Genomic DNA, 12,955 nt, shown 5'->3' with positions numbered 1-12,955 from the left:
TCTTCCTTAAACGGAGAATTTTTTTCGAATGGCGATTGTCTTATAGTAAACTATTAGTCAATCGAGATATCTTATAACAAGATATAAGTGATAGTAAGGGGACCCGCTTAGTTCCTACTGGAGTTACCTGCAAGGAAATCATCATATTACTAAGATGGTTTAACGTGGTTTTTAAGGAGTTTATCTGGCAACTTCGCAGGACACTTTCTCTTACCCTCGTCAATGTCAGAATTTATGATGGAACTGGCCGGAGTTACGGAGATCTCACTGCGCTCTACGTCCGGAAGACGGGCCACACGTACAATACATCTTTTTGGTTTTGGTTTTAATGGAAATGGACGTTGAATCGGAGTGGTTGCAGACTTTATACGCTCCAAATTCACGCGACATTTTCGCACCTGGTACCTCTTACCGCGCCCACGCTACGCTCACTTTGCACGCTGAAATACGGGTGCCGTGGGATCTTGACCACTATTTTTTTGCTTTTGGCGACATGGTTTTGTTTGGATTATAAAAAAAACTCTTCTTAATTAGGGGACGAAATTCTTGCAATTTGTTGACTAGACGCCAAATCGGAGCTGTTGCAAGAACTATCGATAGTCGGAAAATCTAACAGACCAGGTGCTCTAGCTATTTTCGAGCTAATTCGATTGGTAGTTTTACCGATAATATTAACAAACATTTTTTAATTGCTAATAAAACTGGCTTTAAAGGTATCATTATTGCTTAATGTTTAAGCCGTAGTGTAACTAGCCGATTTTATGTCTTCATTAATTGTAGCTGTTAAAACTATTTCATGTACCGATAGATATCATATAGTAATCGATATTTCACTATCGCCTACATTTGTTTTTGTGTGGTGTCATTGTAAAATTTCTTTTTATAAAATACAACACGAATAAACACGAAAACTATACCAAAAATTTTGAAAATCATTTTAAAAACGTCATGAGTGAAGTACAGACCCTTATGGATATGGGGATTTCCCCGGGAGCGTGTGTAAGTGTCAAGGCATAGACGATTTTCCACCGGCAAAAATTGAGTTTTGTTTTTGTTGGAATTTTCCGCAGGGAATATGCTCTGCAGGTGACCAGTAATAAGGGTGTAGAACCAGCTATGGAATGGTTACTGGCCCACGTGGACGATCCGATACCATCAAGTCAAATGCCGGGGATCCCCCCGGGTTCCGGGGGTCTCAGCCACGACTTCAGATAACTCTTCCGCTGGGGCAGCTTCTAGTAGCACAAGCGGTGCCGGTGAAAACCTCTGCGGATTCCCCTGTTGCCAAGTCCCTAAAATGCGACGATTGCGGAAAGATTTTAAAGGATCACACCGAAGTGGAGTACCATGCAGCCAAAACCGGACACAGCAACTTCTCCGAGTCAACGGAGGAAAAAAAAGCCTTAACCGAGGAGGAGAAAAAGGCACAGTTGGCACTCATCGAGGAGAAGCTCAAGCAGAAGCGCATCGAACGCGAGGAACGTGAAAAAACTGAAGCTCTGCAGCGGGAAAAGAATCGTATCAAATCTGGAAAGGACATGACCGAGGCCAAGCGGCGCATGGAGGAACTTGAGATGAAGAAGATCGTGGAGCAGCGTAAGCGCGAAAAAGATGAGGAGAAGGCAGCCCGGGATCGAGTAAGGGCTCAAATCGAGGCAGACAAAGCAGCACGCAAGGCTAGGTAAGAATCATCCAAAAGCTTTATCAGTATATTTCCTCACCTTTACCCTCAGAGAACAAAAAGAACTGGGAAATCCAGAACCAGCTCCCTCTGTGAGTTCCACCACAGTGTCGTCGCCACCGGCAGGTGTGAAGTCTCCGCCGCGAGACTACACAGAAACACGCATCCAGGTGCGCCTGCAGGACGGCTCCACTCTTCAGGAGACCTTCAACGTAAAGGAACAGCTATCAGCCGTACGTGTGTTTATCCAGATGAAAACCGGCATCGATTCGCCCTTCTCCCTGATGACCACCTTTCCGCGCAAATTGTTCGCCGAGGACGATTACGAGAAGCCCCTGGAGGTGCTCGGACTGGTTCCATCCGCCGTCATCACCATGACCAAGACGGCCGCATAAATATGTCCTTCCAACTGGGCAATGGAAAAAAGCTGGGAATCTCCCAGAACTAAACGAAATGTCTAGAAACTAAAAACAAACGAAACGCGGCGCGATATTCCCCAAAAACATTAAATGTACGGTTTTATATATGTATTAAACAAGAAAAACTAATCTTACGGACAATTTAAGCCGAAATGCGAATATTTTGAAAAGGATATTTTACAAGAAATCACAATACATCTCATCTGTATCATTTAGAACCCAGAAATCTATATTATTACTTTAAACCACAAATTTTCTTTCCAAAAGATTTTCAGTTTTTTTTTTTTATTATAAAACTAACTCTAGAGCAAATCAGCACCTACATAAAGGGCTGCACACAGCTCTTGATTTTCTTAACGCTTCGCTCCGCAGGTCGAATATTTAGGTGTTGGCCGAAAATGGTAAACTCCATATTGCCCACCTTCATACCAAAGACACATTGGCTCTTGGGTATTGTCCTCAATCGATTATCTTTGCTCAGAATTTTCAGCACATTCTTAGTGTCCATGACGCAGATTCCTTCTAAATTCTCTAGGGTGCGGCACTTAGATTCAATAACTTTCAACTTAGCACCATGTAAATCTAGTTTAACCAACTGCCGGCTAAATTCATCGTAATGACGATCATGGACTTCGGGCACTTCGGAACCTTCCTTTAATTCCAGATGTTCGCGAACATATCCTTTCCAGAGATTATGAAGTGGCAGAGCCTCCTCGTATTTCATTTGTTTGGTTGGAAGTGTATTTAATCCAAGCTCTGCATATTCCTTGCGACTGAGTGTTCTAGATTTGTGAGCACGACGCTTTCGGGAGTGCTGCTTCTTGATCTTAGTGCCCTCCAGCATGGTAATGTGGTCTGGATTGATGTTCACATTGCAGCGGTGATGGGGAATCACTTGATCTGTGATAAACTCCCTTAAGTCACTCGTCACGTGCTCCATTTAATTTTCAATATCGAAGTCAACATAAATATTCAAGTCAAATTATAATCTTATGTTTTTGTTTTGTATTAAAGCCAATCGACATCGTGCCTGCTGCCAACACATATCGGTCAATCGATATCTATTAGAAATTTGAAAATAGTATTTTAATTATAGTCAACAATGTTGATTCATGAAGTTCTCCTGAAAGACAACCAACAAAATAAATGTATATCCTGAATTGACAATAGCCTGCTCAAAATGCGAAGAAAAGGAAGCATATAAATATATTTCTTGCAATTTAATTTTCAGTATTTTTATAGCTTATCAGTATATTGTTAGGGTATTAAGATATGTTCACTCTAGTCGCTATATTTCGTTTCTCTTTTTCTCTTTGATGCTCTTTTATAAATTTCAGAAAGTTATAGATGGCGTGTTATCGCCACTTAACAGAATCCTGTCAGAAGATTAAGAAATTGCACATACGACAGGTGTTTGATCTTGTTCTACCAGATAATCAGTGTCAGATTTATTACTACTGTTTAGCGAACTTAGTTAAAGAAATGAATTTATTAATTAAGTTTAATAAGAACACAATTATTTATATCTTTTAAATAGCGCTTATGTGTTTGTATTAAATTTATTTTTATAATTTATGATTTAAAATGAATAATCTAAGTGAAAGAAAGAAAATAAGTAAGATAAAGTTATAAAACAAAATTACTAGGACCTTAATTTTGGTTTAAAAAATAGCAATCAAAAATCTAAAGGTATCAACGGTTACTGTTAACTCGAACTCTGCTAAGAGTATATCAGCAGCGCAAAGAGAAAAGAAACAAGAGCGAACTGAGTGAGAGCGCAAGGCATCCAGTGTGAACAGCAGTGAGAAACTAAAAAACGCCATATTCACAACTTCTTCCACGAACATATCGAACATATGGTCGCCCACACCTCCTCCCTCAGTACAAAAACAACTTTCGACCGCAGCGGAACACCAAGCGCATGAAATCGGAATAATCGCTTACAAGAAAAAAAAAGTGCCGCCGCGTGTGATCGAAAAACCAAGTTAAATAAAGTCGAAAAAAAGGGAAGCTGCGAGGTAAATTGAACGCCAACCGCTCGACCCCTTTAGCCACGCCCCGCGACCGTGTGATAACAAAGATAATGCAATAAAAGGCAATAAAAAGCTGCAAGAGAGCCAAGAAACGTGACCCAGGCAAAATTTTGTTTGTTTGTCTGCCTCTGCTTGCATATACATATACATAGTATAAACGTGCGTGAGATTTTGTGTCTGTGTGTGTGTGTGAGCAGCCGTCGCGTCATTAGTAGTAGTAACACAGCAAACAAAAACAACAAATTCGTGTCGCGTTTTTTTACAATAATTATTAAACAAAATTACTAAATTGTACCCCTCTCTGTCACTCTCTATCTTTCTCACACACACGCACGAATATTACCCCCGGCGCGTTTTTCGTCTGTCTCACTCACACAAAGGCGGAAGAGCTAAACAAAAAATTGTAAAAAAAAATAAAAAACGAAAAACTGCCACTCAATAATTTGTGCATTTTTAAAGGTAAATCTAAAGAGAAATACCACGCTTAATTAGTCCGGAAAAGCTAAGCTAAACCCTGGGAAATATATTTCTTATCCCCGGGCCAATTTCTTTTGTCCCGTTTTTTTTCGCTTTTCATTTGAGCGCTTTTTGTTTGTTTGTTTTATTGTTTGTTCATTTCAAGCTCTCATCATTGTTTGGCCTTAAAAATTGGTAAATTGCATGAAAAGTCTAGTTTTTAGTGATTTTTTTCGTGGGTTTTTGTGTTTTTGAGCGGCTTTTTGCGCAGGCAGCGCAGTCGAAAAATCACTCAGAATCGCACTCACATGCGCACACACAGTTACAGCACACACGCACACAGTTACAACTGTAATATACGGACGCGCCCCGGTCGCGACAGCTAACGGCACTTTTCATGTCCTCTCTCTCGCGCTCTCTCTTCCATTCTCGCATTTCGGTTTTTTTTTTTTTTCGTGTCCAGCTTCATTTGCCACCAAAAATTTGAAAAGCAAACAAAAGTAATGGCAATTAAAGTACAGTGAATAATCCGAAAAGAGAATTTTAAAGAGAATAAGAGTGTCATTTTGGCACATTTTTAAATGTTATTTAAATTTATATTTTTGATTTAGAAGTTGGAGGAGAAGAAAGGACTAACAAATTGTAGCTATGAAAAATAAATTAATGTAAAAAAAATTAAGGTTATTAGAAAAGTGTTTCATATTGATCAGAGTTCGATAAAACATAGGGGCACTTATTGCTTGAGAGAACAAAAAAGTTATACAAAATAGACGATTAAGGAAGATCTTTCATATCTTATGTCTTTAGCTCTATAAAATGTTTAAACAATAGCCATTGTGTGTCGCGGCATCACCAAATCATCATCAAAATGCATAAAAAATAACATTTCCACAAATGAAGCTTAACATTTGTAGTATCTAAGATATATTTGTCCACCTTACAAAGAAAACCACTTCAACAAATAATGTTTGTTTCCCTTCTCGACTCCGCAGTTCTCCACAATGTCCTCAAATCTCATTTAAATAAGTAAAAAGTGTAATAAGCAACGTGAACGAGACGCAGGGAAAAGAATTGCGTTGAATAGAAGCACGCCAAACAGCAACAAATGGCCAACAATTGAATGGCGGCCATCAGTGGCCCCCAGCGGCATCCATTGAGCAATCAACACCATTTCTCCCACATCAAATCAAGCACCACTACCAATAACAACAACAACACCACCACCACCGCCGCCACCTTAGCCACTACCGCCAACACCACCACCACCACCACCGCCGTCACCACTTTGGGTATTAGAACCACAGTCCAAAACACAATCCAAGCCACCACCATCAGCTCGAAGACGACCAGCCGCCCATCAGAAGCACAACAACTGAGCTCCATCGTCAACAAATACCAGAACCGGGTGCAGCTGCTCGAATTATTTGGTAAACTTGCCGCGTAGTCCATCAATGAGCGTTTCGATGTCACTGGTACAGGGTGGTGCTGCCGGTGGTGCGCCACAGGGCGCCAGCGCAATCTTGGCCGCAGCGGCTCCCTACTATCAACCGCCGGCTGTTCCACAGGATGTTCAGCCGGATCGTCCCATCGGCTATGGAGCATTCGGAGTTGTCTGGTAAGTGAAATTTATCATTTATATATAAACCAGATTATAAGCAGAGGGTGTTGCTATGATATTTGTTCTATAAAGTGGTAGATTCAGAGAGCATGGTTATTTTTTGGTTTGTTTTGGTGGTTAGATTTTATGAGGATGTTATAGAAATGTGTGATATCTTGTATGGAATTTGATCAAAATATGTCATTCTTTGGTCAGAAACTTACTTTTGGAGTTCTCCATAACTAAAGACATAAAATCCTTACAATTTATATACATAATATTTCTCTCAAAATTGTAATCGTAATAAACATAATAAGCTTGTAGGGTAAACCAGTTTATCTATAAAAAAAGTAAATAATCTTATTTTCTTTGCCTTGACTGGACAAAATCCTGTTGAAATTGATTAAAGGTGAGATAAATGTTTGCCAGGAAAACCAGTTTGATTCTAGAAGAATTTGAAAACAGCTTTCTGGTGAAAGTTGAATTATTTTCCTTGGAATGTAAATTGATATTATCAAAGTGCATTATTACAAGCTAGGAATGATAAATACTTCAAGTTTTTTCTTGTTGTAATTTTATCAACATACAAAATGAGTTTTATAAACAATCTGCCAGCCAAAGGGTATTTACACAATCGGTGTCATTCTGTGATTCTTTGCCCTTTTTGCTATATGCTTTTTTTGTCACGGCCTCACCGTGGGTTCAGCAACCTTCTGTTTAGGCCTTTGATTCTGTAACCCTTTTGATTGTGTTGCCGTTGCCGTTGCTGTTGATGTTTTCTGCAGCAGGCAACGTCAACATCCTCGTACTCATTTCGATTCAGAACCTCAGTGCTCAGTGCTCAGTCCTGAGCTGTCCTTCATGGTTCTGTGCCTTTGTGCATTTTTCAACGCTGTGTGGCCCCCCGAGGGTGGATTTTTCCTATAATATATTTCTTACCCTAAGCCCTGGCCTCTCCATGTTTTCGTTCTTCCCCTCTTCTACTCGTTGTACCTTTTTCTATTTACCCATCTCTTCTGCTTTTTCTGGGCCTCTCTCTCGTGTCTTTTTTTTTTCTATCCCCTTGACTCTTTTTATTTACATTTCTGTGCAAAATATTACATTAATTGTTGCTTAAACGGGGTTAGCTTTAAAAATTTGTTTGTTTTTGTATTTGCTGGCTGGAAATTTTACAAAATTTGGTTTTAGTCTAGACAAAAAGACCTTTCTCCTTAGCTACACTCACTTTTCTATAAACAGTTTCATAGTTCTCGTTTTGGCTTGGCCAGAAGCCATGAGTTTAATTCCCTTCATTTATTATTTAACTCGGCTGCCTATCAATTTATTTTTAGTGAAGCCAGAAGTTTGGCAACGCTGCATTTACAAATTTCATTCACGTGTAAAACGGCATTTCCGGCTATAATCAAAACGCAAAGTGAGGCCAGTTTATCGGGCGGGTTTTCCATTCGAGGAGTGCTAGTGGGGATGGGGGTGTGGTTTAGCCAAGTCGTTCGCTAGGGAAGCCAGTGAAAAACTGGCACACAAGGGGTGGGGAGGTATCCCAATAGGTTTTGGTAGTAGGCACAAGGAAGTGGAAGTCCGAAGACGAGCCACAAGTGGAGGAGCCACCAACAGAAAAACACACACAAAGCGTGGAAAGGCAAACTATAGATGTGGCTGTGGAGCTAGCTAGCTAGAAGAGGAGGCCCAAGAAGAGGCTTCTTCAAGTACACTCGTATCCCTCGATACCAACTTCCCTTTGAAGCGACTTAAGCAACCGATTCCCTTTGGCCAACGGAAAATGTAACCCGCAGAATGAAGTCGTTGACGTTTGGATTGGCTTTACACAGCAATCATCGGCAGTGTTGGGTCTACCAGTTGCTAACTTGCTAAAATATTAATTTTCCGTGAAAACTAGAAGTTGGAGTTAAAGATAAATCTCTTTAAATTGAAAATAAATCTAAGTTTTAGTCTTGCAAAGTTCAAGAAAACCATAAAAAATAGTATAACCTAACTTATAGCTACAGTGCTGCGACTTCAGAAGTTGAAGTTATGGAAGTTGGACTACATATATTAACAGATCCTGTCCTGCGGAGTAGGAAGTGAATGTGGAGGGAGACTGAAACTTAGGCTGGAATGCAATCAAGCGTTAAATTCAAGTGCCAAATGTCGAACTTGTTAGATGCAGCCGGTCGGTCAGCCTAGGCTAGGCTAGTAAATGTGTTTTTTCTTTTTCATTTTTGTTTACGGGTTCTTAGTTAAAGGTGGTGCTTGTGTATAAAGGGGGGAGGGCGGCGGAAAGCACAAAAGCAGGTGAAGCGTGGTTTTTTTTTCAGGTGCGGAAGGAAGTGGCCCGCAGATGGAGTGGGCCAAGTCGTTAAGTAGTTTTTGTTTTTCGTTGAACTTCGGCAACGTTGGCAAGTTAAAATAGAAACTTTAACGAAATCGGCTTATAAAAGTTTTTGGGCCAACATTAGTTGGTCAGGTTTCTTCTTAGAGAAATTTTCAATAAGTCAAGGTGTGTTTGAAGACAAAGTGTGACAAAAGTTAATGCATTTCATTGAGTGCAATCTTTAGTTTACATTTGTGTTTAATATTTGTTAGGAATGAAACTTCAAAAGTGCTTTCCAAATCAACTTCACTTCCCCTAAGCCCTTCTTCAAGTTTTTCTGCCCTCTCACTCCAAATCCTTAACACTTGAAACCTTAACACTAATAGAAACCGAAATCGATGCTTAGTGCTAGATTACTCAATTTATAATTTGTTTCCCAGAAATGGCACTGTACAGAAAGAAAATAAAAAACGAGGCAAACGAAACAAGAACAACAAACATTTAACCAATTAATCCTAGGCAAAGTTCTACGAAATTTCCCCAATGCAACCGACTCGAAAGAGTCAAGAAACGACTGAGAATTATATAGATATATATATATATATATATATTGGTATATATTTGTATCCGAACTGTAGGTATGTATGTACGGGATGGACGGGACAGACGGCGGGCGACTCAGGTTGCTCAGCAGTCGCATAAGAAATATGCTATAAGGTATCCCAAAAGACGAGCGAATGAGCGAAGATCTTTGGGCTTTACTTTAAACTACCTGCAACTGGTTTTGGGAGGTGAGCAGGCAGACGACGACGACGACGACGTACCAATGGACAACTGGACAGCGCCCGACAGAAGGTTGGTAAAAGACAGTGTAAAACCTTTTGCCTGCATCGACGAAACCCGCTTCCTGCACGAAAATTGTTGTGGCCGGTGGACTTCTCGACTCTACTCGTCTCGTCTCGCCTTGCCTTGCCCTGCCTCGTCTCGGTCTCGGTTTCGGCTGAGCTGAGCTCAACTCGAGTCGACTCTATTCGGTGCGGCGGACCTGGACCTCAACCTGGCGGCATCCCAGTGTCTTGGCCCGGTCAGCCTCTTGGCAAGGTGTCTTTGGTCTAGGCTTACTCAGTCACTAACTCACCAAGCTGATTCGGCTTAGCCAGGCCAGTTCCTGTTATTTTTAGGCTCTGTGCCCGGCTTTGGCTTTGTTTTGGCCAGTTACCCGTGTTCTCAGTTCTCAGTTCCCAGTTCCCTGGCAACAGGCTGATTTGGTCAAGAACAATTTAGAACCTTTTAATGGCCTTTATGTTTTATTGGTAGATTGTGTGTACATTGTGGTTATTTAAGGACATTAAATAGATTAAATTTAGGGAGTGAAATGTTAGTTAAATGCATTCTGGGGGTGTTTTATTAGATTCGGGATATAGTATCTTGTAGATAAAGGCAATGATCTCCCCTCTGATATCTTAGATAGGGCTTTTTTTGGGGTTAATCCTAGGTAGTAACCTTTCATAAATATTTATTGGGCTACTTCCCAGTTTCTTACCATCAGCGAAGTCTTCAAACTTAGAGATTACATAGTTTTGGGCAAGCCAAGTTTTCTGGACAAGAAGACAGTCAGTCTTCTTCCTAAGAAACTTTCCACTCCACTCAATATCTAATCAATATTCAAGGGCGTTTTAAGCCTAGACTTTATGTAAGGCCTGGCATTTCCCCACTCCAGATTACCCCCCATCCGATTTCCATCGGGTCGCAAATCCTGTGCTAATCTCAGCCGGAGAATAGAGTTCCAGCATGGTAGTTATACCTTTGCCTTTGGGCCGCGTCCAACCGTCCAACCACCAAAAAAACTGATGGTTGCGTGTATGCGAAAGGCCAAAAACGAAAGCAGTGCACATGCATAGTTTTATTTACGATTCTACTCATTCCCGTTCACAGAAAAAGCCACCGTTGTATATGCCACAGCCAGAGCCACATTCACAGCCACATCCACATCCACTTTTTCGAAACAGCTGCTCTCGGCTGATTTTGATGCTCTGTCTCTGGGAGATGCTGTTGTTTCATTCCCCCCACCCCAAAACAAATTCCCTATCCTGTTTTTGGTCTTTTGCTGCGGTGGTTGGTTGGTTGAACAACCTTCGCCCGTTTTTCAGTTATTTTGTCTGGCAAACACACACACATGTGCACATGCACACACACACACATACAGAGAGCCAGACATTTACAGGATATGGTTGAGTCGTGAGGTCCCGCATATGTTTTCTTTTTCCACTCTCATTTCGATTCGCTTCCCAGTGTGTGCGGAGTGCAACATCCCGAATAGAACCGAAACTCAACCATCATCATCATCCTTCTTCTCATAAACCATCCCTCTTTACTTTGTTTTCCCCGTCTGTTGCAACGACAAAGTTTTTCCAAAAACATTTTCAATTCCACGTTTTCCGTTAGGGGAACACTTTTCACGGCTGCCTGTCTGTGTGTGTGTGTGTGTGTGTATGTTTGACTTTGAAAGTGTTTGAATAATTATCCTGTTTTTCCTGGCTCTCTTTTGATGCGATTTCTTTGCATTTCCTTCCAACTGCTCTCCTTCCCTTGATTGCTTTTTCCAGTTTCGGCCAAAAAGGGCGCTCAATTGGTTTATGAGTTTTTCATCAAGTTTTTCTTGAGCTTCATCCATTAATTGGTTTAGTTTTGTGTTAGCTAGGAAGGGTATTGATTTTTTTTTGGTAGAGAGTAAGGGCAAACTAGTTTTTGGCTGATTAAATTTGTAAAGGGTTGGTCCAATTATAATTTATTCTGCAATTTGACATGGTTCTTGGGGGTAAGCTGAAGTTGATTGATACAGATGATGGCTTACTAATGAAGAAGGGTAAACATATTTCTTAATTGAATGACCAGTGTTGGGATGATGGGGTTTCCCCAGCTAAGCAGCAACATTAGAATTGATTTGATAACTTCATTTGAAGATGTTTTAATAAGAATTATGTTTTGGATATATATTTTTGTTAACCTTTACCTTTGAAATCTTAATCCATTGCCTCGTATCCATCATCAGTCTTTCAGTAGGCGAAGTTTGGCAACATGGCCTTAGGACAGGTCCTGGCATTTCAGGTAGTTTTCCCTGGAAATCCTACACATACACTTCCTCTATGATTTTCGGTTGAAACATTTGTCCTACGTATAGGGATTTGTGACAGGAGTAGAAGGAGTAGTTGGCAAAAGGGAATTACGCACGCAATTTTGTCCACAGCTTCATTTTAGCCTTTGCAAAGATATAGATACTCGGTTACAGATACTCAGATACATATGTGTGTGTGTGTGTGTGTTAGCAGCTCACACTTGTGCGCTGTGGCCAGCTTAGTTCACTCGAACGGCGTTCTACGGTTCAAGTGAAGCGCAAATGTATCTTTGAAGTTTATTTTGTACTATATACCCGGCCCAATCGTCCCTTCCTTTAGCACCTATCTGTAAACGGGAACCCCGACTTTAGGTATCGTGTAACAAAGTGTGGCAAAAAGGGAGCGCAAGAAATAATGTTGCAGCACATGTACGTGTATATTCTGTATGTCTGTATGTCTGTATCTGTGTCTGTTCAGCCCAGCCAGTTGTATCCGTATCTGTGCGTGTGCCTTTGCGTTTTAGCAGTATCTTGGAAATAATTTTCACTCGGTGCCGAGACCGCCTGTGAGCTGTGTGCAAGAGCGCCCCAAATGAAAAATAATAGTCAACCAAGTGCCACCAAAACGTAAAAAGCTTCCAATGGTTCGAAGTTGGGATTGGTAGAGTGAGAAAAATTAAGGAGGAAGTTCTTTGGGTATTTAAAGTATCTGAAAATTTGATTTCTTTTAGATATTATTTATATGTTTGAAATTCCAATGCAGAAAAACTTAAACTTAAGTCTTAGAAAGTTATATTTTTCCAGCATATAACTTCAGATTTCTTAGGATATAGTCGCCTGTTGAAATGTTAAGTTTAAGCCTAGTTTCTCACTGTGTAGATACCACCTTAAGCAGGTAGCGCCCCGCTAACTAACCCTCTCTTGCTGCGTGTGTGCCAAATAAATCATCGTGTGTTGGACAACAGAACGAACGTTGAACGCTTCTCTTGCCCATTTTACCCCCTCCATTACCCCATCTCAACCCATCCATTGAGCTGGAGTTCAACTGTTCTGGTGTGCTCCTACCTTAGAGCCGGCTCGTAAAGTGCATTGGAAAACTGAAATAGACAAGTCGAGACAGTTGGACACACACCGAACAGTGAAAAGGGAGGGGGGGAGGGCGATGGCAGCAGTGTGAGGGGTCCCAGCCCGGGGCGGTCAACTCTACTTGAACCCGAACCTAATGAAGCCACTCCGGGTGAAGAAGATACGGCTGCTAGGTGGTTGAGGAGGGGGGGGCAGCAAATAAAGTAAAACCCATCGGGCTGGAAGAGGAGGAGCTCTAGGTAGGGGAAACTAATTAA

The 12,955-nt window shown here is 41.0% G+C and overlaps 3 protein-coding genes across 4 annotated transcripts in view; 2 read left to right on the top strand and 1 right to left on the bottom strand.

Moving 5' to 3' along the window:
* Nucleotides 1-834: 834 nt before the first annotated feature.
* Nucleotides 835-2,229, top strand: LOC108109907 (UBX domain-containing protein 1). The gene is given in 6 exon segments (XM_017218715.2): nt 835-978; nt 980-999; nt 1,071-1,188; nt 1,190-1,261; nt 1,263-1,681; nt 1,734-2,229. Coding segments are annotated over 6 exon segments (1,002 nt in total). The 5' UTR covers nt 835-948; the 3' UTR covers nt 2,077-2,229.
* On the bottom strand, nt 2,194-3,166 carry LOC108109908 (ribonuclease P protein subunit p29). Its single transcript, XM_017218716.2, has one exon. The coding sequence runs from the start codon at nt 3,038-3,040 to the stop codon at nt 2,420-2,422; it is 621 nt and encodes a 206-aa protein (XP_017074205.1). The 5' UTR covers nt 3,041-3,166; the 3' UTR covers nt 2,194-2,419.
* Nucleotides 3,167-6,037: 2,871 nt separating this feature from the next.
* Nucleotides 6,038-12,955, top strand: part of LOC108109799 (serine/threonine-protein kinase NLK) — a 71,734-nt gene continuing 64,816 nt past the window's right edge. For both annotated transcript variants that reach the window (XM_017218508.2, XM_017218509.2), the window contains exon 1: nt 6,038-6,204. In XM_017218508.2, coding sequence (XP_017073997.1) covers nt 6,041-6,204 — 164 coding nt within the window. In that variant the 5' untranslated portion in view covers nt 6,038-6,040. The remainder of the gene's footprint in view (nt 6,205-12,955) is intronic.

The sequence above is a fragment of the Drosophila eugracilis genome, unplaced genomic scaffold (assembly GCF_018153835.1).
Source record: "Drosophila eugracilis isolate 14026-0451.02 unplaced genomic scaffold, ASM1815383v1 contig_1104, whole genome shotgun sequence".
NCBI lineage: Eukaryota > Metazoa > Arthropoda > Insecta > Diptera > Drosophilidae > Drosophila > Drosophila eugracilis.
Note: the sequence above shows the minus strand (reverse complement) of the source record. Positions and strands in the feature narration are given on the sequence as shown.